General features: G+C 38.8%; 1 protein-coding gene across 1 annotated transcript; it reads right to left on the bottom strand.

The window, feature by feature from the left end:
* Positions 1-388: 388 nt before the first annotated feature.
* Positions 389-23484, bottom strand: LOC127644557 (gastrula zinc finger protein XlCGF8.2DB-like). The gene is made up of 2 exons (XM_052127772.1): positions 23264-23484; positions 389-2777 (listed from the first exon to the last, which is right to left on the bottom strand). The coding sequence occupies exons 1-2, from the start codon at positions 23346-23348 to the stop codon at positions 1828-1830; spliced, it is 1035 nt and encodes a 344-aa protein (XP_051983732.1). The 5' UTR covers positions 23349-23484; the 3' UTR covers positions 389-1827.
* Positions 23485-23705: the final 221 nt, after the last annotated feature.

Raw genomic sequence — 23705 nt, 5'->3', positions numbered from 1 at the left:
AGATAAGGGAGCTGCAACCACGGGCGCTGTTCACTCACTGCCGTAGCATGCCTTGAACCTTGTGGTGGTCCATGGGTGTACAGATGTCACAATAGTGAAGAACACCATGGGCATCATTGAGAAAAAGGCAGTTTTCTTCTCACAGTTTGCACATGTTGTTATTGAAAATAAATATGTTGTCAGCCAAACTTATTTCTCAAGTGTTTGAGAACACTTGAGGGGGGTATTTTTGACCTCGGTATTTTAAAAATCCTGGTTACGGCCTTGCCTATAACATGTAATGAACATCTTTCCACAAAAGCACTTTTGCTGGATAAAACAAGACAACATTTATGAAGCAGCATTGGGAATCAAATAAAATTTAAAGTGAAGTCAAGTCAGCCTTTATTTATAGAGCACATTTAAAAACAACAGAAGTTGACCCAAAGTGCTTCACAGATACTAATAAAATGACAGAGTGATATAAAAGAGATTGATTTAAAGTTAAATATAAAATACAACATCATGTATTTATCCATTTCAAACAATTCAATGATCTATTCAAACACTACAGAATAAAAATATTAAAGATGATTTAAAAATGGCTAATGATGAAGCTGACCTCACATGGAGATTAGGACCTATCACAGAAAAAGCTTCCAAGTCTTTATGGGAAAGAAAATGTTATATTCTAGCAATAGATTTCTGGTGGAAAAAGCTACCCTTGACAACAGCGCCAATCTGGTTATTGAAAAGTAACGAGGAGTCTAAAATCACAACGAGACTTCTTACATGATCTTGTACAGTCGACAACAGAGGACCTAACTGGGCAACCGGGCCAGATAAGGAGGACATGAAGGAACCTAAAATCAGAACTTTGGTTTTGCTTTCATTTAATTGTAAAAATAATGTTGCCAGGCAATGTTTAATATCTTTGAAGCAATTTAGGGCGTTCTCAGATGAACAATGCTTGTCTGCACTCACTGGGAAATAAAATTGGGAATCGTCAGCATAACAGTGATAAGATATGCTGTATTTCTGGAAATTAGAGCTCAGAGGAAGCACATACAGTGAAAATAACAAGGGTCCTAAAATCGACCCTTGGGGGACACCACATTGTAATTGAGCAGTAATTTTGTAATTTTTAAATAAATAAATGCAAGCAATCAAAAACATTTGGGCTAAACAACTGTTAATTTCGTATTTATTTATAGTGAGTGGTGGTGGCATAGTGGGCTAATGCACACAACTGTTAATCAGAGGGTCATTGGTTCGATCCCCACAGTCACCACCATTGTGTCCTTGAGCAAGGCACTTAACTCCAGATTGCTCTGGGGATTGTCCCTGTAATAAGTGCACTGTAAGTCGCATAGGATAAAAGCGTCTGCTAAAATGTAAATACAGGTATGTACTAATTTGGGTCAGTAATTATGGTTATTATTAGTTAATTTTTCATTTAATTTCACTCCTATCAAAACATAGTCAATACAGCTTGTCTGAAAGAACACAAAACATTCAGATGTATTTTACCAAATTCACACGTGATCAGGAACAGGTGTAAATGTTGTTCGTACCAACTAACATTTTGAGAAAAAATATAACGTCAATGGCTTTGTGAACGATTGACACAAAAATGTGTCGTGCTTATGTTTCATGAAAAAGGCTCAATAATTTTATAGGTGGTTAAATGCCATATTTGGTTCCATATTTGATGATACATTTATTTCCAGTTGATAAATGCTATAGCAAATAAAAAAGGGAGATTTATTAGTACAAAATGAACTGTTTTGAGCATAGATTGGAATACACTGAGAGGGCCTTGATCATTTAATCAGATTAGATGTATTATTATTTATGATTGTTTTTTTTCTTCTTATGAATTCTTTGGTGCATTTTCAATTTACAAGATCTAGTAAAGGTTTTACCACACTCTGAGCACACATGACCTTTCTTTCTGGTATGTATTTTCTGGTGCTTTTTAAAACATTGCAGATCTGAAAAACTTCTTCCACAAACAGAGCACAAATAACTCTTCTCATTTGCATCAATATTCAGTTGTGGTTTTTGGACCGATTGTACTGCAGAGCACTGATGAGTTTTGAGACTTCTTGCCTCTATGAAACCCTTTCCACACTGATGGCATGTGAAAGGTTTTTCTCCAGTATGAATTCGCATGTGTGAATTAACTGTTCCTTTACGCGAGAAACCCTTCCCACACTGAGGGCATGTGAAAGGCTTCTCTCCAGTATGAACTCGCATGTGAATATCACGGTTTACTTTTTGTGTAAAACTCATTCCACACTGATGGCAAGTATAAGGTTTCTCTCCAGTGTGAATTCGCATGTGCATACTAAGGTTTCCTTGAAATGTGAACCCCTTTCCACACTGACGACATGTATGAGGCTTTTCTCCAGTGTGAACTCGCACGTGAATATCCCGGTTTACTTTTTGTACGAAACTCATTCCACACTGATGGCATGTAAAAGGTTTCTCTCCAGTGTGAATTCGCACATGCATAGTAAGTTTTCCATGAGATTTAAAACTCTTCCCACAATGATGACATATGTGCAGCTTTTCTCCAGCGTGACTTTCATGGGAGATTTTGTTCTCTGTAAAACTAGTTCCACCCTGAGAGCGGGTGAAGGAATTTTTTCGTTCAGATCTTTCTTGCTTAACATTCTTGTTGCTCTCTGAGAAACTAAAAGATTTTTCTCCATTTTTGAAATTAGAAGGATTCTGGCAGTGATGGTGCTTCTGCTCTTCGTTCAGTTCTTGATTTTCCTCTTTCACCCTCAAGTCTGAAGAGAAAATAACACATTGTCATAATACAGCTATGTACACACTGATGCAAAATGAATATTTAAAGAATGGACGAGATCAGTATCTCATTAAAGAAATGGGAGTAACTTTTTACACAAAGTGTAAATAGCCCATCTTGTTGGCAAAGGCTATTTACACAAACTCCGCCCACCATTACTCAGACCAAGCTCATGACAGCCATAACAAATTTCTTAGGAGTCAACTGCTGGTTAAATAAAGGTGGGCATATTTTATCACTCTTTTGGTGATAAAGCAGAGACATTGAACTGGTTAGCGGGTTAGACGTTAAGTGGGTTAATAGAACAGAGGACTAAGTGATTTGCGCTCCAATAGTCTGGTGGAAACACTCAAGTTACCGACAAACTGAGCCCTCATGTTGCTCTTGTAGTGGCTCAAGTGTAAGGATGGTGAGAAAGTGTTTTTCGTGCCAATGATCTGGGTTCGAATCCCACATTTCTCATACTTTTTCCTATGTCTCCACTCTTAATATTTCCTAAATATAAAAGTCATTCCTCACAGTGATTTTGCCACAGTGAAGGTCAAGGAGTTGAAAGAAGGTTTTGATCGGGATAAAATTAACCATGGTTTTACTGTAGTAATATCGTAGTAACCATGTGTTTTTGTGGAAACTATAGTTTTGATGCAATGAACCATGGTGGTTCTACAGTACTACAGTAATATGTTGTTAATATAGTAACTGTTTAATTTTGTGGTTACTATGATTTTACCTGCAAAATACCATGGTGATCCAATGGTTACTGTAGTAAAAACATTGTTAATTGTTGTAAGGTATGGTTAGGTTTAGGGGTAGGGGTTGGTATAGGGCCATGGTACTCAAAAGGTGGCCCGCAGGCTGGATAACCAACGTTTTATGGCCTGCGTGATGTCGTCATCTCTTAAAATGATTAAATGTTTATGAATTTTGAGGTGTCAATTTTCCAGAGCATTTACAGTAATTCTCTGAGCTAATAAACTGCTGAACCAATATAGAGGAAAAGAAATAACAAATGGATAAAAATAATGAATTTCAATCTGATTTTAAGCCACTTTATATACCAGGAGTGTGCCGTCAGTCTGCGTGCACACTGATAGAAATACTGATATTGTGCGCACTTTCAGTCACTTGCACACCTGCTCGTCGCTGCCAAAGCGAGTCAAAGGATGTCAAGTAACAAACGAGCTCAACAGAGACATATATATATATATATATATATATATATAGAGAGAGAGAGAGAGAGAGAGAGAGACACATGCGCTGGTCGCTAACAGTAATTACAGGGAAAAAAGGTTTATCCTGCAATAACGGAGTTTGTGTGTTTTTACTAGGTAGTCAGAAGCTGGGTTTCCATACAACTATTTCTTTGCACATTTTTAAATTGCACATAAGAAATCCTGAATGGAAACGCTTGATATGTGAATAAACTCTCAAAAGGAGTGGATTTATTAGAGTTTTGCATTAGTTGAATGTAAACACCATATTAATTTATGGTGATGGAAACATTTTATTTGCAAAATTATGACTCATTTTGACCATTCATGCACTAGATATGAGTGTCCGATAGCTTGATGTGACTGGCCAAAAGAAAGATAAGACCTTGGCACACAATTCTTTGAACATGGCCCTTGAGAATCAGGACTGTTTAAACCACAGCAGTCCTCACAATCTGCCAGAGCAGGCACTCCCTGGTAAGCGGAGACTGGTCACGTATGGGCATCGCAGCCATTTCAGCCCTCATAATATCAGATATTACACTTATTCTGCACGGTTTCCTGGCACCATTTAATAAACTGGTACAACAGCCCAATCCTGCAAATAAAACTCTCCCGGAAGCAAAGAGGTAATTCTGCTGCTCCATTATAACAAGGCAGCTCCCTCAAGATAACACATTTATACATTTGTCAGATGCTTTTATCAAAGCGACTTACAAAAGAAGAAAAACATAAGTGACTCATCTTAAGGAGACAGTGGTACGAAAAGTGCTATATTACAAAGTTTCACTAGCATCAGAATAGCATTCAAAACAGATTAAAGTGCAACAAGGAATTATTATTTTTAGTTTTTTTGTGACAGGTTAAGTGCTCTTGGTGTGTTTTTCAAAAACAAGATGTGTTTTTAGTTTAGCTTCACGGATGGAGTTGGGAAGGTCATTCCACCAATGTGGAATGATAAAGCTGAAAGTCCGAGAAAGTGTTTTGGTGCCTCTTTGTGTTGGTACAACAAGGTGACGTTCCTTAGGCAACCGCAGGCTTCTGGTGGGCTCGCATCTCTACTGAAATGATTTTAGGTATGCTGGAGCAGACCCAGTGACTGTTTTGTATGCCAGCATCAGAGCCTTGAATTTGATAAGTGCATCAACCAGCAGCCAATGAAGAGAGACGAGGAGTGGTGTAACGTGCTCTCTTTGGTTCATTAAAGACCAGAAGTGCTGCTGCATTCTGGATCAATGGCAGCGGTCTAATTGCACATGCAGGGAGGCCTATAATGAGAGCGTCACAGTAGTCCAGTCTAGTTATTACAAGTGACTGACTAAGAAGTTGTGTGGCATGTTCAGAGAGAAAGGGTCTTGTCTTCCTGATATTGTCGAGTGTAAATCTACACGATCTTGCGGTCTTTGAGATGTGGTCTGTGTAACTGAGTTTGTTATCGAAGGTAGTAACCCCTAGATTTCTGACCAAGCCGTTACTGTAGTTGCACCCAACTGCACGGTGATGTTGTGTTCAACAGCAGGGTTGGCAAGAAAGACAATTAGTTTGGTCTTGGCTGGGTTAAGTTGCAGGTGGTGTATATAATGTGCGTGACATAGTGGATGAAAATTTGCAATGATGTCCTGATTTTTGGAAGGGGCTTTCTGCTGTATCATCAATGATGCAAAATTTGTCTCAAAGTACTGGAAGCTATTCCTGATCCCGTGAAACGTTTAACAGATGTTCGGCTGCTCCCGTGAAACGTTTAACAGATGTTCGGATGGTGAAATCATCAGGGTTTCCAAATGAACAAAGTTCAGCCATGCAACTCTGCGGTGCAAGCTGGTAGGCTCCTTAAACTTGTTATCTGTCAGCCAATTGGCTTGCTCACATGTGCCATGTTGAGCCAATTGGCTCGCATGGTGTAGGCTGATTGGTTCTTTGACATGTAATCGGGGAGCCAAACAACTTGCGTCTCTTTCTTTGTCTAACATTTTAATTGCACAGTTTTGCATATAATCCAGTTTCACTGCAGCACGCTGTTGAGTATTTTTTTCTCTGAAAATGCTATTTGCTCAGGTAGTTTGCTGGGGCTTTTCTTTGAACAGCATGCACTATTAGGTCTGCTTTTGGCAAAAACACACAGAAGCACTTAGCCAAATCTGGCTGTACAAGGTTTATCTAAGGTCATGAGTTTAAATCCACAAGTAGCTAATCGAAGTCTCTTGTTAAATGAGCTGTGGGCTTTCCTGGTTCAGGTGCACATTATGAGTTAGGACACTAGCCTTTCAAACCATTCGGCCAAACAGGCCAGGCACTATCATCACATTCCCAGTGGGCCAGTAGTTTACATACACCTTGTTACTATTTCCTAGCATTGCCTTTAAATTGATTAACTTGGGTCAAACGTTTTGGGTAGCCTTCCACAAGCTTTTCACAATAAGTTGCTGGAATTTTGGCCCATTTTGAAACTTGAGTAATTTAGTCAGGTTTGTAGGCCTCTTTGCTCGCACATGCTTTTTCAGTTCTGCCCACAAAAAAATCTGATTGAGGTCAGGGCTTTGTGATGGCCACTCCAATACCTTGACTTTGTTGTCCTTAAGCCATTTTGCCACAACTTAGGAGGTATGCTTGGGTTCATTGTCCATTTGGAAGACCCAATTGTGACCAAGCTTTAACTTCATGGCTGAAGTCTTGGCATGTTGCTTCAATATATCCACATAATTTTCCTTCCCTATGATGTCATCTATTTTGTGAAGTGCACCAGTCCCTCCTGCAGCAAAGAACCCCCAAAACATCATGCTGCCACCCCCACGCTTCACGCTTGGGATGGTTTCCTTTTTCCTCCAAACATTATGATGATGGTCATTATGGCCAAACAGTTCCATTTTTGTTTCATCGGACCAGAGAACATGTCTCCAAAAAGTAAGATCTTTGTTCCCATGTGCACTTGCAAACAGTAGTCTGGCTTTTTAGGGCAGTTTTGGAGCAATGGCTTCTTCCTTGCTGAGCAGCCTTTCAGGTTATGTCGATATAGAACCCGTTTTACTGTGGTTATAGATACTTGTCTACTGGTTTCCTCCAGCATCTTGTTGTTCTGGGATTGATTTGTACTTTTTGCACTTTTCTGAGTGGTATGATGGCTGTGTGGTCCCATGGTGTTTATACTTGCATACTATTGTGAAGGGTGAGGGTCAAAATCCCTTGCCGCTTCAGATATATCAATACATATATATATCCTTTTATATCAATATATATATATATATATCTATATTCTGTTGCTTAACTTCTTTAATAAAATGATGAATTAACTATATGCATGATCACATAATCAATTCTATTTTCTTATGCATAACTGAAATATACTTTGAATCATATGTGGGTTAAGAGTTAACTAGTCTCTCTTTTAGGAACATTCCAGAAGCCTTTTTCTCTGTCCTGCACGTAGGCTGAAGGTCTTTTGGGGATAAGCTTAGCTGAGATACTCTGCCCCCTCTCAGAAGAGGTGGGGGGGGGCAGGGAGAATGTTAAACATACGTCCCAGATGGGTTTTGTGTTTGATTGTTACCTTTCCAGGACTAATTATATGATTTAAAGTCCTATGCAATACTACCTGAATAGTCGAAGTGTGATTTTCTATTATTATTTCTTTAGGGAAGAAATGTATGCTATTTCCACCCTCGCCTCTGCCCGAGGAGTGAATATTTTATCTATCTGTTTTGGTTTAAATGGTCTGATAATGTTGTGCTCTAGCTCTCTTGTGCCCAGAGAAGAACTGTCGTTCGTCAGTGTTTTGTGTGTGCGTTTGACCTTCTACCCAGGTTTTGAACCCAGGGATGCACACCAGGCTGACTCGAAGACGCCCCGCGACCATCTGCGAGGTCACTTCAGACGTAAATCTCGGGCGCGGACGACAAGTGCACTGATTAATGTTGATAGGCCATTTAACTATCTATATGTTGTGACTTTATGGTCTTTTAGCCAATCAGGAGTAAAATAATGCAATGTACGTCCTTGCAAATGGTGTAATTGATGTAAGATTTTGTGTAAGGTACGAGTTAGCTTTCGATCTTTTTCAAAATTGGCTCTACCAATTTCACTGCAAACTATACTTCAGTAAATTTTTGATTCTTTAATTGAACTTCTCGACTCCTGGTCTTCTTTCTCCATATCTGATCCGGATCACAACTGTTATACCCCTAACAGTTTGGTGGAGGATTCGCGGGCAATCACTCCGTGGTGACATCTCTGGCAAATCAGCAAACAAGGTAGGAAGCTTTTATTAATTGTTAGGGCTGTCTGACTGGAAGAGATTTTGAAGGGGAGCGGGAGAGCTTCACTCCGACGAGGCGAGTGAAGAGTAATTTAATTATACTATTGAAAGTATAAGAAGTCGCTGAGAGAGCTGTTAAGGGTTAAAACAGCAAACAGCGCAAGTGAAGCGTGCTCTGTGGGGGGCCCAGGTGGGCATTGGTGTAGCACCACCCCGGCAGGGTGCGTCCCTGGACGGGAGGTCCAGTGGCACCGTAAACCTGCTCGATCTCTTCCACCTCAGATAGAGGTACCCCGAGCTTAGTGAATCAGGCAGTTAGGGATTCAGATATTAGTTATAAAATAAAATAAAATACAATAGGGATTGTTTTGCCAGGGATGCATCAGGAGAGGTCCCAAGTAAGTAAATAAATTGTGACCCGAATTGGTATGGATCAGTATATGTGGCCAGGATGTTTGTGAAGAATACTTTGTGGTGTATTGTGTAGAAATCCAGTATTGTTGCTGCTATAGTTAATTTATCCGCGTAAAATATTTGCTGCTAAAATCTTTTCGGTAGTGATTTTCAACTGTGACCAAGAAAAATGACTGATAAAGGGAATTTTCTGAGTAGTTCTGACCAAAACGAGGAGGGCACACGCTGTAAACAGCTCTGCTCTGACGAGCTCAAATCAAAGAAATGTGCACAGCTCATTAAGAAAATGGTCAGTCAGGGGTTTGATTCTGATTGGAAAGTCATGCAGCAGATTGACTGACTGCAGAACAAAAAAGACGCTGATAGGGCCAAATATCTATCCGTGTTTGCCTATTCATGGATTTGTAAACTGGGTGGTATACCGTTAAACCATGAAAAGGCAACTCCAGATATGATGGACGGATGGTCTAGTTTGATTGCCCAGCGTGATAGAGTGGCAAAAATTATTGGGCAGGAAGTCGGCTGTGATCTGTGTAGTTTGAGTAAGGGTTTCGAGGCTGTTTGTGAAAAAGCAGAAAATGCTGTGAAAAATGAGACTGTGAAATGTGATAAGATTTTCTGGGAAAAAGTGTGTGTGTGTGCTCTCAGCTTGCCTGACAGAAAAACAAATGCAGTTCTATTTTGATAGCAGGGAACACTGAGACACTTTATCAGTGATCAAGGCTAAAGAGCGTTCAGTCTCAGTCACCATTCACTTTCATTGAAAAAAAAAAAACACAATGAAAATGAATGTGGTCTGCTGTGAGCAGATTTGGGCCCCTTTGTGAGAGAATGCATTAAAGCAACAGATTGGGCTAAATAAGTGCAGGTGTGAAACACAGCAAAAGTATAGGAGCATTTATGTCAAAATGTGATTTGAGTCAGTGATCAATCTAAAAACAGCTGCTGAATTAAAATTTTAATTTAACTAATTCAGGTAGCAGGTTTAAGGTGATGAATGTGGTCTGAGGTGATCAGTCTCTAGCAATCTTCTTAACATTTCATTTTGTATTCCAGCTAGCCGATGATGAGTGTGAAGGATGCCTTATTTTGATTGACACGGGCGCGACTGTATCAATTACAGATCTCGATCTTGAGATCACTTCTGAAACTTTGTATATAGAAGGTCTAAATGGCACAAATGTATATCATAAATCTGTTCCTGTCCCTCTAACCCTTTCTAACTCTGAAAAAGTCTGTTGGACTGAATTTTGGGTAGGGAAAAATACTGTGGGGACTTTAATCGGTGTTGACATTCTGAAAGAACTCGAAGCTGATGTTTTGCTTTCTCAAGATAAGCTAGTGCTTGGCTGCAATGAAACAATTCGCTTATCTCTGAGTGGCCCCCACCATGAGCAGAGATGTGCAGCGGCTGAACCTGCTAGTCTAACTGAAACTCGCCCTGAGTGGAAGTTTATAATTTCCAAATTTCCTGATGTATGGGCAAAAGATAAATATGATTGTGGTTTAGCACAGATTCAGCCACTGAGCATCCCAGGTCCTTTGCATGAAGCCAAAAGACAATATCCTTTGAAAAATGAAGCTCGAGAGGGAGCTGACACTGTTGTAGATGTACTATGCAAACGGGGGATTGTGATTCCCTGTTCCTCTACCACTAACTCTCCCATGTGGCCTGTCAAAAAGCCGGATGGGAGCTGGCGTTTGACCATTGATTACACTTCTCTGAATTCAGTGTCTGAGAAAATGCACCCTCTGGTGGCCAACCCAGCAACTATCCTACATGAGATAGGATCTGAACATTGTCTTTTTACTGCTTTAGACATTTCTAACGGTTTTGGACTTGTCCCCTAGCCAAGGAGGACCAAGGCAGATTTGCTTTCACCAGCAGGGGTCGCCAATGGACATGGAGTCGTTTGCCACAAGGTTTCTGCAACTCACCCACACTGTTTCATCAGGTACTAGCATCCTTCATCGATCCGGTAAGAAAACAAATTGAATATGACGGATCTGTTGTCCTACAATATGTGGATGACATTTTAATTGCTAGTCCAACCAAGTTCAAACATTTGACTGCTGTACAGACTGTTTTGAATGTCCTCCAAAACGGGGGATTCAAAGTGAACTTGAAGAAAGCACAGCTAGCACTGCCTGAAGTGACTTATTTGGGGCAAATTGTGGGTGTGCACGGCAGACGCATCACTCCTGAACGAGTTAAAGCTATCATGGAACTTCCAAAACCAAACACGGTTACTGGTCTAAGGCAAGTAATGGGTCTTTTGAAATACTGCCGCCAGTTTGTTTCTGAATACACTGAACTTTCTAAACCACTCACAGAGGCGCTGAAAGGAGGAAAACCTGGATCGGAGCTGATCGACTGGACTGAGGAGATGGAGGAGGCGTTTGTGAGTATCAAAGAAACTCTTGCTTCCTCCCCAGCATTACGTCATGCCGATGCCAGCAGGCCGTTCCATCTATGGACAAAATTAGGAGCTCAGAAAAATGCAGAAGGACTGTGGAAATTTAATGAGCGTTTTGTTTGTCCTGTTTCTGCTAGAACTGAACTAATGTCTTTGTATCATGGTTTGGCACATGCAGGTCCTGAAAAACTACATGCAATGATTTCCAAAACCTGGTGGTGGCCCCGACTGAGGGCTTCTTGCAATTATTTTTGTAAGAGATGTCTAGTATGCCTTAAGGTTAATTCTTCTTCTAAGCTGAAAATTCCCTTAGGACATGCCCCTCGACCTCAAGGGCCGTGGACACACCTCCAAATTGATTTCATAGGTCCACTGCCCCCTAGTGGAGGTTTTACATACATTCTAATGATTGTTGATCTGTTTTCCAGATGGGTTGAGGCATTTCCACTGAGAAACTGCACCGCAGATGCAACCGCCAAGATTATGTTGAATGAAGTTTTCCCAAGATGGGGTTTGCCCTTACAAATTGATTCAGATCAGGGTACACATTTTACTGGGAAGGTAATGAAAAATGTCATGAAGTTGATGGGGGTGAGGCAACACTTTCACATTCCATTTAGGCCCCAATCTAGCGGATCTATTGAACTCACTAATCGTACGCTTAAAACTTCATTGAGAAAGAGATTGTTGGAGTGGGGGAAAGGGTGGCATGCGGCTGTCCCAGCGATTTTTTTAAGCATGAGAGCCAGCCCTAACAAGACTACACAGCTCAGCCCTTTTGAGGTAATGACAGGTCGCTACATGCGGCTGCCCTGGGATGCCCCCTTGCAACATGAGGGACCATCCGGGCCTTTGAAAGACGCTTTACAAAATTATCTGAAAGCTTTGGATGACAGTCTGCGAGACACACGGGTTAGTGTTAGCACACGACAAGCAGATCGAGATAATGTTGAGCAAAAAGACATGCCTGCTTTGTCCTAGGTGACAATGTAATGCTACAGCGGGAGACAGTTTCCCCCTTAGGTCCGAAATTTGATGGGCCTTATCAGGTGGTATTGACCACTAACACCTCTGTTCTACTGGACAGGGGTGTTTTGGGTACAGTATGGAGACATTGGTCACAGGTGAAACCACTTGAAAAGTGTAACAACTTACTACCTCGGGATCATTAAATGTCTGTCGTGTATGCTAAAATTCTAGAATTCTAGAACAAATGTTTTATCATTACAGATGGCTGAATCCGACGACATACTGAAGCTGCTAATTCTTCAAGAAGAAGTGCGTAGTGAGAGACGACTGAAAGTGAAACGAGCTTTCATCCGATTGGTACTTCCGCTCGTTGGTATTTTTAATTCTGATCGCTTTATCATTTTTGATGTGGATTCAAATTTCAATTTGGACAGGGAGATTCCATGCGTTTTCAACTCATTGGGATTGTGAGGAGATCGATAACCGTCCATCATGGGTACAATACCCATGTCTAAATTCAACTGAGGGTCTAAATTTAATTCCGACTATGTACCAAAAGGTAAATGATCGTTGTTATCGTCTGGACGGAAATAAGACAGTGACCTATTGGCTTGGTCACTCCCCAAATTATCCCGATACTACCCTCATTATGCAGAAAGGTCGGTAGGAGCAATATTTACTGACATGACGGAAACAGTGGAGGAATATGTGGAGGAAGCTTGGGAGGAGTTTGTGGCTGCGTCAGAGGATTTGGTCATGGGAGCTGTTAAATATGTGTTATATGCTTTTGGAGCTCTTTTGGGAGTGGGTGTCCTCTGTCTGTGTGTGTGGATGTGTGTTCGTTTCTGTTTTTCTTATGTATGCAGGTCCGCTTGCAGTAACTTGAACCCTTCCGAGGAGGAGTACCGACTGAGAAAACTGACGAGACGCTTGAAAGAGAAACTTAAGAAGGATAACATCCAGGCCCTGTTGTGAGTGGAAGGTGGGAGAGCCTTTGCGTGGGGACTGGGAATTTTTAGTATCCAGCATGTCCGCAATGAGGCGAAGAGACAAGTGTGACCCGTCAGGGAAGCATGCGTTACCACTCCACCTTCCGTAGTGACCTCCCTTGGTAGACCAGATGTGGCGGTATTGGACCCCACATTGGTCTAAAACGGGGGACTGAAGGGTGAGGGTCAAAATCCCTTGCCTCTTCAGATATATCAATACATATATATATATCCTTTTATATCAATATATATATATATATATATATATATCTATATTATGTTGCTTAACTTCTTTAATAAAATGATGAATTAACTATATGCATGATCACATAATCAATTCTATTTTCTTATGCATAACTGAAATATACTTTGAATCATATGTGGGTTAAGAGTTAACTAGTCTCTCTTTTAGGAACATTCCAGAAGCCTTTTTCTCTGTCCTGCACGTAGGCTGAAGGTCTTTTGGGGATAAGCTTAGCTGAGATACTCTGCCCCCTCTCAGAAGAGGTGGGGGGGGCAGGGAGAATGTTAAACATATGTCCCAGATGGGTTTTGTGTTTGATTGTTACCTTTCCAGGACTAATTATATGATTTAAAGTCCTATGCAATACTACCTGAATAGTCGAAGTGTGATTTTCTATTATTATTTCTTTAGGGAAGAAATGTATGCTATTTCCACCCTCGCCTCTGCCCGAGGAGTGAATATTTTATCTATCTGTTTTGGTTTAAATGGTCTGATAATGTTGTGCTCTAGCTCTCTTGTGCCCAGAGAAGAACTGTCGTTTGTCAGTGTTTTGTGTGTGCGTTTGACCTTCTACCCAGGTTTTGAACCCAGGGATGCACACCAGGCCGACTCGAAGACGCCCCGCGACCATCTGCGAGGTCACTTCAGACGTAAATCTCGGGCGCGGACGACAAGTGCGCTGATTAATGTTGATAGGCCATTTAACTATCTATATGTTGTGACTTTATGGTCTTTTAGCCAATCAGGAGTAAAATAACGGAATGTACGTCCTTGCAAATGGTATAATTGATGTAAAATTTTGTGTAAGGTACGAGTTAGCTTTCGATCTCCTCGTGAGACTTTGCCTCTGGCTCTACCAATTTCACTGCAAACTATACTTCAGTAAATTTTTGATTCTTTAATTGAACTTCTCGACTCCTGGTCTTCTTTCTCCATATCTGATCCGGGTCAAAACTGTTATACCCCTAACAATTGTTTGCAAAGATAAACGTGGTACCTTCAGGCATTTGGAAATTGCTCCCAAGGATGAACCAGGCTTGTGGAGTTCCACAATGCTTTTTCTGAGGTCTTGGTTGATATCTTTTGATTTTCCCATGATGTCAAGCAAAGAGGCACTGAGTTTGTAGGTAGGCCTTAAAATACATACACAGGTACACCTCCAATCAGAAGCTAATTGGCAAATTGTCTAAAGGCTTGACATCATTGTCTGGAATTTTCCAAGCTGCTTAAAGGCACAGTTAAATTGGTGTATGTAAACTTCTGACCCACTGGAATTGTGATATAGTTAAAAGTGAAAAAGTGAAACAATCTGTCTGTAAACAATTGTTGGAAATATTACTTGTGTCATGCACAAAGTAGATGTCCACAACAACTTGCCAAAACTATTGTTTGCTAATATTAATTCTGTGGAGTGTTTTAACAATGACTTAAACCTAAGTGTATGTAAACTTCAACTGTATATATTGGGTCCTTGGAAAATGACAGGATCTTCAAAGCTGGAAGTCATAAATTGCAATGAATTGTAATGTTGATTTCCATTTTCGCTTTTGAGGAGACAATAATGTCAAAATTTCTCCAGAGGTCTTCCATTGCAATGAAGGAGCTCTTTTTTATGGTTTGAACCGGGTTCAAATCCAGGTCAGACAGAATGCATTTGTAGCTTTGCTGGAAATGTTGATACAAATTGTTTTGTAAAATACAAACAAACAATTATATTATTTTAAATAAAATAAATTAAAATCGTAATTGAATTAGACAGCCAGTAATTACAGAATAATGATTATACTATACTATTTGGATTTTCTGAGAATGTTTGAATTACTGAAAAGAAAATAATGAGCTACATTTTAAGATTTAAGATTGAAAATCTTATTTTTTTCCAAACAAACATAATTAAATTTCTAAGAACTAGTATTCTCTCAATTTGGCCTTTCCACAAAAAATAAAAATAAAATGCACTGCACTTTTCTGAAAGATTTTCTTTTGGCAGTGTCATGGGTAGTCATAAACTTAAGACATTGCCATGCACATAACCTTTGAAAACTAAAGGATGCTGTAATAACAATTTAACTAAAAGTACATACTGTATGCGCAGAGGGGATATGAACCCAGGATGATTTGCATGGTTGGCGATCACGCAACTGCTAGACCAACGGGACTTTTAATCAAAAGAGAACAATAATTTTATCAAGCAATTTTTTAAAATATTTTTAATAATAAATAATAGTACTTCAACAGTATATGCCTATTACTGACACATTTCAGCCTATGATGCTTTAATGTTGCATATAAAATCATTCCACTTTTACGTACGAATTACGGGGTGGTTTGCTAGGAGTAAAAGTTAGTTTAGGAGTAGTTCATATTTAAATTTTGGTAGCCTATCCATGGAAGTATTGTTTGATTCATTTTTTATTAAATGTATCGGTAACTCGTTACAATAAGGTTGTGTTTTGTTTGTACTAGTGCTGCACGAATAATCATATCGCAATCGCGATGTCAGCCTGTGCGATTATATGATGGCAAAATGCTGCGATTTTATTAAATAAATAAGTGCATGTGTGGACATTAGGGCTGGGATAAACGCTTATTTTTTAAACGATTAATCTAGCTATTTACTTATTCGATGCATCGATTAATCTAACGATTCATTTTTTCCAGTCCGATTCGATTTCGATTCGATTAATCGACTTGTATGGGCTGAAATATGTGCCACCAGAAACTGAATTTGAACCATTATATTTGAATTTGGATGGCTAAACTTGAATAATTGCATTGAAAAACTGAATTTGAATCACATCATTTGAAATTGTATTGTTTAATTAAAATTGAATTTATTCAAAAACTGAATCTGAATTGTATCATTTGAAATTGAATTTATTCGTTTGGAACTGAAGTCCAATAAAATTTGATCCTCACTGAAAATTAAACTCTCTATATATCTTCACATTCACTTCTCACAATTCAGATTCAGTTCTCAAATTCAATTTCAAGTTACTGAGACAGACATCCGGGTAGTTGGAGGATGAAGGAAGAGCAATCGAGCGCAGATCGATAGATAGCGTTCATTGGCGCACAGGACTCCTCTTGGGCCAATCAGCACCAATGTTTTGGAGCACAGTACGTTACCCGCCATGAAACTATGGAATTACGATTGTGTCAATAATAATGAATGTAACTTTATAAAACTGAACGTAACTTTTTCAGAAACTATCAAAAACACAATTCAAATGAAAAAAAAAATGAACTCAGTCGCACGAATTTAACAGGCTCTTCAAATATGCTTCATTTTTTGTTAATGTTTTTCAAAGATTCGTTTTCGCAAATCGTGGATTCTGAATACATTGCCACAGATTTCGCTTACGCTTACGCTTCGCAGTTTGGGCTTAACAGTGATCTACTCTGATTGGATAGTGAGCTTTTGATGGACAGGTGCTCTCTGACCCGGATGTACAGACGTCACTCAGTGGCGCGCATATTGGAAAGCTCTCGCGGTGATTTGTAGTTATGCAATACGTCGTGCTTTGTTGTATTACTTACTAACAATATGTAAATAATATTTGACCTATAATTATATAATTTAATATTATATGAGACCTTCGATCGTCTAATAATCGTCTTCGATCAGTCTGTAAAGATGAGCTTTCAGGAGAGACACGGAGCGGCATCATCTTCCTCTTATTTATTTAAAAAATATATATATATATATATATATATATGTTTTTTAATGCAAAGAACAGGAACATACAAAAGAGAAAGCATACGTACATCACATAATATCAACCAAAACAATAAAGAAGACAAAAATAAATAGAAAAAATAATAATAATTAAAAAAAAAGATAATAATAATAATGTATATAACAATAAAAGAAGAGGTAGGGCATTACATCACACAAAAATGTTCACATGAAGAGATCAAATGCAATGCAGATTCTAACAGTCCTTATGGCTTTCTTATTAGTAGATACTGAAATCAAATTTAGATAATTTTCTATTTCTTTTAAGAAGACAGAGAAGATAGGTTTACAGTTTAAAAATTTGTATTTGTGAATATAGAATTTGCTTAAGAAAATAATTAAATTAATAACAAAACAGACATTTTCGTTTGTGGGGTCTGAATCAAAATACCCAAATATAATGTTTGTCATATGTATTGAGAAGCCTGGCAAAATCTTACACTTGATAAAAACATCAATTTCATTCCAGAGTGTAATGACACGACCAAAATACATGAACCACTGTTTCATCAGAATTCACACAAAAAGAGCATGTTAGCTCAATGTCAGATTTAAATCTTTGTATAAATTTCTTAACAGGATAGAACCTGTGTATCAACTTAAAGGAAATTTCTTTCACTTTATTTGTGATAATGAATTTCTGCTGTAAAGACCAGATTTTTTCCAATTAAGGTTACCAAACAAATTATTCCAAAAGGAAATAACAGGTGGAACAGAAATCAAATCCTTAAGAAATAAAGATCTTATAGTTTTTAGCTTTCGACTCTGAAAAACAGATTTGACCAACTGAAGTATCACAAGGTTTAGGAAAGGATGCAGTAGATACTGGTGTGAAGTAATTACGGTTTTAAAATGCATACATAAACCAGAGGGAATAGCACCCATTACTGTAGCAAATTCTTTTGGGGTTACTGGTATTTGGTATTCAGAAAGAAATTCTGAATATCTGAATAAAAGACCTTGCTTATTAAACAAATGCTCCACTCCTCCTCCTCTTGTCCTTCAAGGCAGCTTGAAGTAAGTTCGTGTTACTTAAGTAACCAATAACATCGATACAATTTTCTAATTTTACAGAAAACACTCTAAATTTCAACACAGTGGTGGAATATTGCATATATTTTATTATATTTATTCACAATGTTTTGATAAACACATAAAATATCATAATTTTATATATTTTTTAATAATTTTTTATTGTCATTCACAAGTTTGCAATGCACTGATGTCATGTCATGATGTTATGTAGTTTGATTGTTTGCTCTTTTGCACAGTTATTATATTCAAGGACGTGTCAATGTAGACAGTGCAGATATCAAACTTGTCTTCATTCTACAGCAAGGCAGAAATCTTGGTGCAGATGCTGCATCTGTACATAACAACCTTGAAATTCTTAACCAGTCGCTCGGGAATACCAGCACAAGGCAGGGTCAGCAGCAGTCCGTTCAGCAGTCGGGGCAGAGTCAAACAGTGGACCAAGATATGGCCAGGTTTCAGTTTTGCAGTCATGACAATGACAAAACAGCAACATTTTATTTAGCATGCATTTACAATACAACAATAAATTTGCAAAATAAAGCCAGAACTGTTGCACACTGTAACGTTACATGAATAAAAGTTTTATCGATGTTATTGGTTACTTCAGTAACACGAACTTACTTCAAGCTGCCTTGAAGGACAAGAGGAGGAAGATGATGCCGCTCCGTGTCTCTCCTGAGAGCTCATCTTTACAGACTGATCGAAGACGATTATTAGACGATCGAAGGTCTCATATAATATTAAATTATATAATTATAGGTCAAATATTATTTACATATTGTTAGTAAGTAATACAACAAAGCACGACGTATTGCATAACTACAAATCACCGCGAAAGCTTTCTAATATGCGCGCCACTGAGTGACGCCTGTACATCCGGGTCAGAGAGCACCTGTCCATCAAAAGCTCACTATCCAATCAGAGTAGATCACTGTTAAGCCCACCCCCACGAGAGGTTTGTCTCGAAACAGCAAACGAAAAACTGCGGCGTAAGCGTAAATCTGTGGCAATGTATTCAGAATCCACGATTTGCGAAAACGAATCTTTGAAAAACATTAACAAAAAATGAAGCATATTTGAAGAGCCTGTTAAATTCGATGCGACTGAGTTCATTTTTTCATTTGAATTGTGTTTTTCTTCTTTTGTAATGGAATATTTTTGATAGTTTCTGAAAAAGTTACGTTCAGTTTTATAAAGTTACATTCATTATTATTGACACAATCGTAATTCCATAGTTTCATGGCGGGTAACGTACTGTGCTCCAAAACATTGGTGCTGATTGGCCCAAGAGGAGTCCTGTGCGCCAATGAACGCTATCTATCGATCTCATGCCGATTGCTCTTCCTTCATCCTCCAACTACCCGGATGTCTGTCTCAGTAACTTGAAATTGAATTTGAGAACTGAATCTGAATTGTGAGAAGTGAATGTGAAGATATATAGAGAGTTTAATTTTCAGTGAGGATCAAATTTTATTGGACTTCAGTTCCAAACGAATAAATTCAATTTCAAATGATACAATTCAGATTCAGTTTTTGAATAAATTCAATTTTAATTAAACAATACAATTTCAAATGATGTGATTCAAATTCAGTTTTTCAATGCAATTATTCAAGTTTAGCCATTCAAATTCAAATATAAATGGTTCAAATTCAGTTTCTGGTGGCACATATTTCAGCCCATAGACTTGTGACAACACCGGTAATACCGGTTTCATCGGGGGTGGGGGTGTATAAAATGTAAAAAAAAAAACATTTGCCGGTTGTTTGATTGACTGGCGATCTGATCAATCAATAATAATACGCCATTTTTGTCCGACAAAGTAGTCAGGAGAGAGAAGATTAACGTCGGTGGATTTGAATTTGAATAATGGATTGTAGGCTACTGTACTGACATCTTTCCGCGGTTAAAACAACAGTCCTTCTGATGTAGGCTACATTCTTGTTTAGCCTATTTGATGCTATAAATTAACCAAGGAAAAGATGATCGGTTCACGAGCAGCTTTAACTGAGGCAATCTGTCACGACACATTAAAGAGCCACAAAATAGTAGGCCTATTTATGGTTTAATTTTCTTTGAATGACCAAATTTGAAAGTTGAGACTTTATTAAATGTTACCTGCTTGGTCCTGTCTGTCAGCGCGTTGTCAGTGTCCTCTATGTATTTTTCACGACATTCATTCATAGCTATAAGCGCATTATTAATAGCTATAAGCGAAAACTTTAGGTGTCGGCAACGTATTATAGCCTACTCCAACATCGAGTGCAAAGTGGGGAGTTGAAAAAAAACTTATGGTGCTCTGTCATCTGCAGCTGCAACCGGGTGGTGCCTCTTCAGATGCTGGTGCATTGCCATGGTGCTAGAATGGAAGGCCATCTCCATTTTGCAAAGACGACATATCACGGAATTGTTTCCTTTTAAATTAAAGAATTCCCATACTTTAGAGGAACGAGTGCATGCCGCCTTGCACTTCTGATAGTCTGAGGAGCCACTCGTGTTACTACTACTCGCCGGCGCCGCCATCTTTGTTTTGGATCCGACGAATCGGTGCGCATATTTTGCGTCGACGTATTTTTTGCGTCGACGTCATCGTCCCAGCCCTAGAGGACATGACAGCCCATTCTCTCTGAGAGCTGTTTGCCCATTTTCTACACCGCTAATAAAGATGACCAGTCAGTCTCAGTTTAGGGAGTGGCACGTGTGGTCATGTCATGTGAGTTTCCGGTGTGCAGGGTGGAAATCAGGTGAAGATGGACGCCGAGCAGACCGACACTGAACTGTGGCCATCTGATCTGAACACAGATCGTAGCTTGGCGATATATCTTTATTTCATCCTTAATTAAAGTTCATATAATACGGGAGCGTGGCATGTAGATAAGCACAAACTCCAAAACTGTCATTCTCTGTGCGGTCAGAGCCGCTTCAACCAGTCGCGGAAGAGACACGATCTGAGCGGGAGTCGAGACTGGGAGAGATTTAAAGTTCTGCTGGGTGATGCGCACTCTAACACGGAGACGCTCGTCTCTCACCCCTGCTGTCTGCAGCTTGCAACGTGTTGCATCATTGATGAGATCATCATGATAAGATCAATCTTATGTGAAAAATAACACTATAATGACAACCACAACAAAATGTGTGTGTGCATGTATATGTATATATATATATATTTGTTTGGACAATCTTATTTTCATGAAAATGTGTATGTTCTTATTTATTGTTCCATTTTATTTAGGTGTAATGCAAAGATGTTATTATTTAATTTTGTAAAAATATTTTAATTTGTAAACACTGCATTTATAGTTGTTGTTGTTGCTAGTTTGTATGTTTGAGTTGAGAAGTACACATTTCAGCATTATCAGTATCAGCATTTTCCTTGATAACCAAGCAAGTTGACTCATGTTACCATTTGTTTATTATATCGCAATCGCATTTCGCAATTTTAGCCTCAATAATCGCAATATGACATTTCCCCCAAATCGTGCAGCCCAAGTGTGTACATTAACGGATTAGTTCACCCAAAAATGACAATTATCCCATAATTTACTCACCCTCAAGCCATTTCTTCTTTCAGCCAAACACAAGCGGAGCTATATTAAAAAATATATTCCAAGCTTTATAATGGGAGTGAATGTTACCTTAGATTTTGAAGCCCAAAAAAGTAATCCATACGGCTCTAGGGGGTTAATAAAGGCTTTCTGAAGTGAAGCGATGCGTTTTTGTAAGAAACTTCTCACCGGAGCTTACGCTACGCCTACGTCCTACGCCGGAACTCGACTCTCTTGTGAACGCGCCGACGGCCGTTACCGGAAGCCAGTGATTATAATTTATAAAGTTGTAAATATGGATATTTTTCTTACAAAAATGCATCACTTCGCTTCAGAAGCGTATGGATTACTTTTTTGATGGATGGATACGCTTTTTTGGGCTTCAAAATCTAAGGTACCATACACTCCCATTATAAAGCTTGGAAGAGCCAGGATATTTTTTAATGTGAACTAACCCTTTAACATAAAACAATGAACTAACATGAAAAATTAACAATATTTTTACACCATTTTTAATCACTGGTTTGTATATTTTACGATGGCGTTTTAGAGCCACGTAAATAAAAAAATTTAAAAAAAAATCGGAGCATTTCGAGAATAAAGTCATAATATTTTGAGAATAAAGTCAGAATGTCATAGAATTATGAGATTAAAGTAATCGTACTATTTTAGTGGTGGTGGCGTAGTGGCTAAAACACAGGGCTGTTAATCAGATGGTCGCTGGTTCGAACCCCATGGCCACCACCATTGTGTCCTTGAGCAAGGCACTTAACTCCAGGTTGTTCTGGGGGGATTGTCCCTGTAATAAGTGCTTTGGATAAAAGCGTCTGCCAAATGCATAAACGTAAATAAACGTATTTTGAGAATGAAGTCAAAATGACCAGAAATGGCTTCATCAATGCAAGAAATGTATGTAGATGTTAAATGTATGTAGATGTAGTTTAGTTAAATCATACTTTAGTTTAGGATTTAGCAACAAAGAAATCCTTTGTCATCTTTTGACACATCAGCACAAAGTTATTATTGGGATCCGAACACTGCAGCGGTTATGAATTGATTTTTTTCTGGAGAACGAACCAGACGTTCACTCATGTTCCGCTCTGCGTGGGTGATGCTTGGGCTGGGTTTCCCGAAGCTCCAAGTTGAACATCAGTAGCACTTAAATTGTACTACAGCATGTTTTCCAAAGGGACATTTAATAAATTATATTAATAGATTTGGATAATTGGAAATCCATTGTACATGGTTTCAGAGGATAGAAAAAGTGTTGATAATTCATTCAACGATAGACTGGAGTCATGTGGATTACTTTTATGCTGCCTATATGCGACTTTTGGACCGTCAAAGTGCTGCTGGCATGTGTACTTACATTATAAGGACCTGACAGAGCCCCATCATCTTCTAAAAATCATCATTTGTGTTCTGCTGAAGAAAGACAGTCATACACATCTGGTATGGCATCAGGGTAAGTATGAGAGAATAATTCCTTTAAGTTTAAGGGGGCAGTTATTTTTTCACATAGGTGTTGGATACCTTTTTAGCTTCAATAAAAATACATTGATTTGTTTCAGAAAAGCACCATCACTTGACTGAAGCTTTGGTTACATTAATGATCAACAGCAGTCATTATATGAAGTATTAAAATTAAACACCAACCTATTTGTTCCTCTGTCTCTTCACTTTTTATTCTGCATGGTTTTAGATCAGTCATGTCTTCACTCTCTTCTTTAATAAAGTCCATCTTTACAACAGGATGTCACGCAGATCTGCTGCCCCTGTTTGTGTGGAAACAAGTCTTGGAAACGTGTACCACGATGGTAATGTTTGTAATAAAGCCACAATACTGAAACACAAACAGTCCAAAAGCTGGAAGAGGATTCTTCTTCAGCGTTTTAATGACGGCTGGCAAACCTGCTTTCTGTGCTTTACTGCCTCCATTGGGACAGGAGTGTGACGAGCCAGTGCAAGGCTCATTAAATTAATAAATACAATATTATTTAGGCCTATCATATGTTATTATCCTAAAAACATATGTTCTTTTCCATTATAGGTGTTTCATTATCTTGCATTGGTGCCTAACGAGCATACAAGCTAATAT

The sequence above is a fragment of the Xyrauchen texanus genome, chromosome 6, assembly GCF_025860055.1.
Source record: "Xyrauchen texanus isolate HMW12.3.18 chromosome 6, RBS_HiC_50CHRs, whole genome shotgun sequence".
NCBI classification, from domain to species: domain Eukaryota; kingdom Metazoa; phylum Chordata; class Actinopteri; order Cypriniformes; family Catostomidae; genus Xyrauchen; species Xyrauchen texanus.
The sequence above is the reverse complement of the archived record's forward strand: the minus strand, read 5'-3'. Positions and strand labels throughout refer to the sequence as shown.

Excerpts from the sequence above, each read along its gene's own strand:
- LOC127644557 (XM_052127772.1), bottom strand. The coding sequence starts at position 23,348 with ATGGACTTTATTAAAGAAGAGAGTGAAGACATGACTGATCTAAAACCA. Across the intron at positions 2,778-23,263 it reads AGAGACAGAGGAACAAATAG|ACTTGAGGGTGAAAGAGGAA; the intron begins GTTGGTGTTTAA and ends TTTTCTCTTCAG.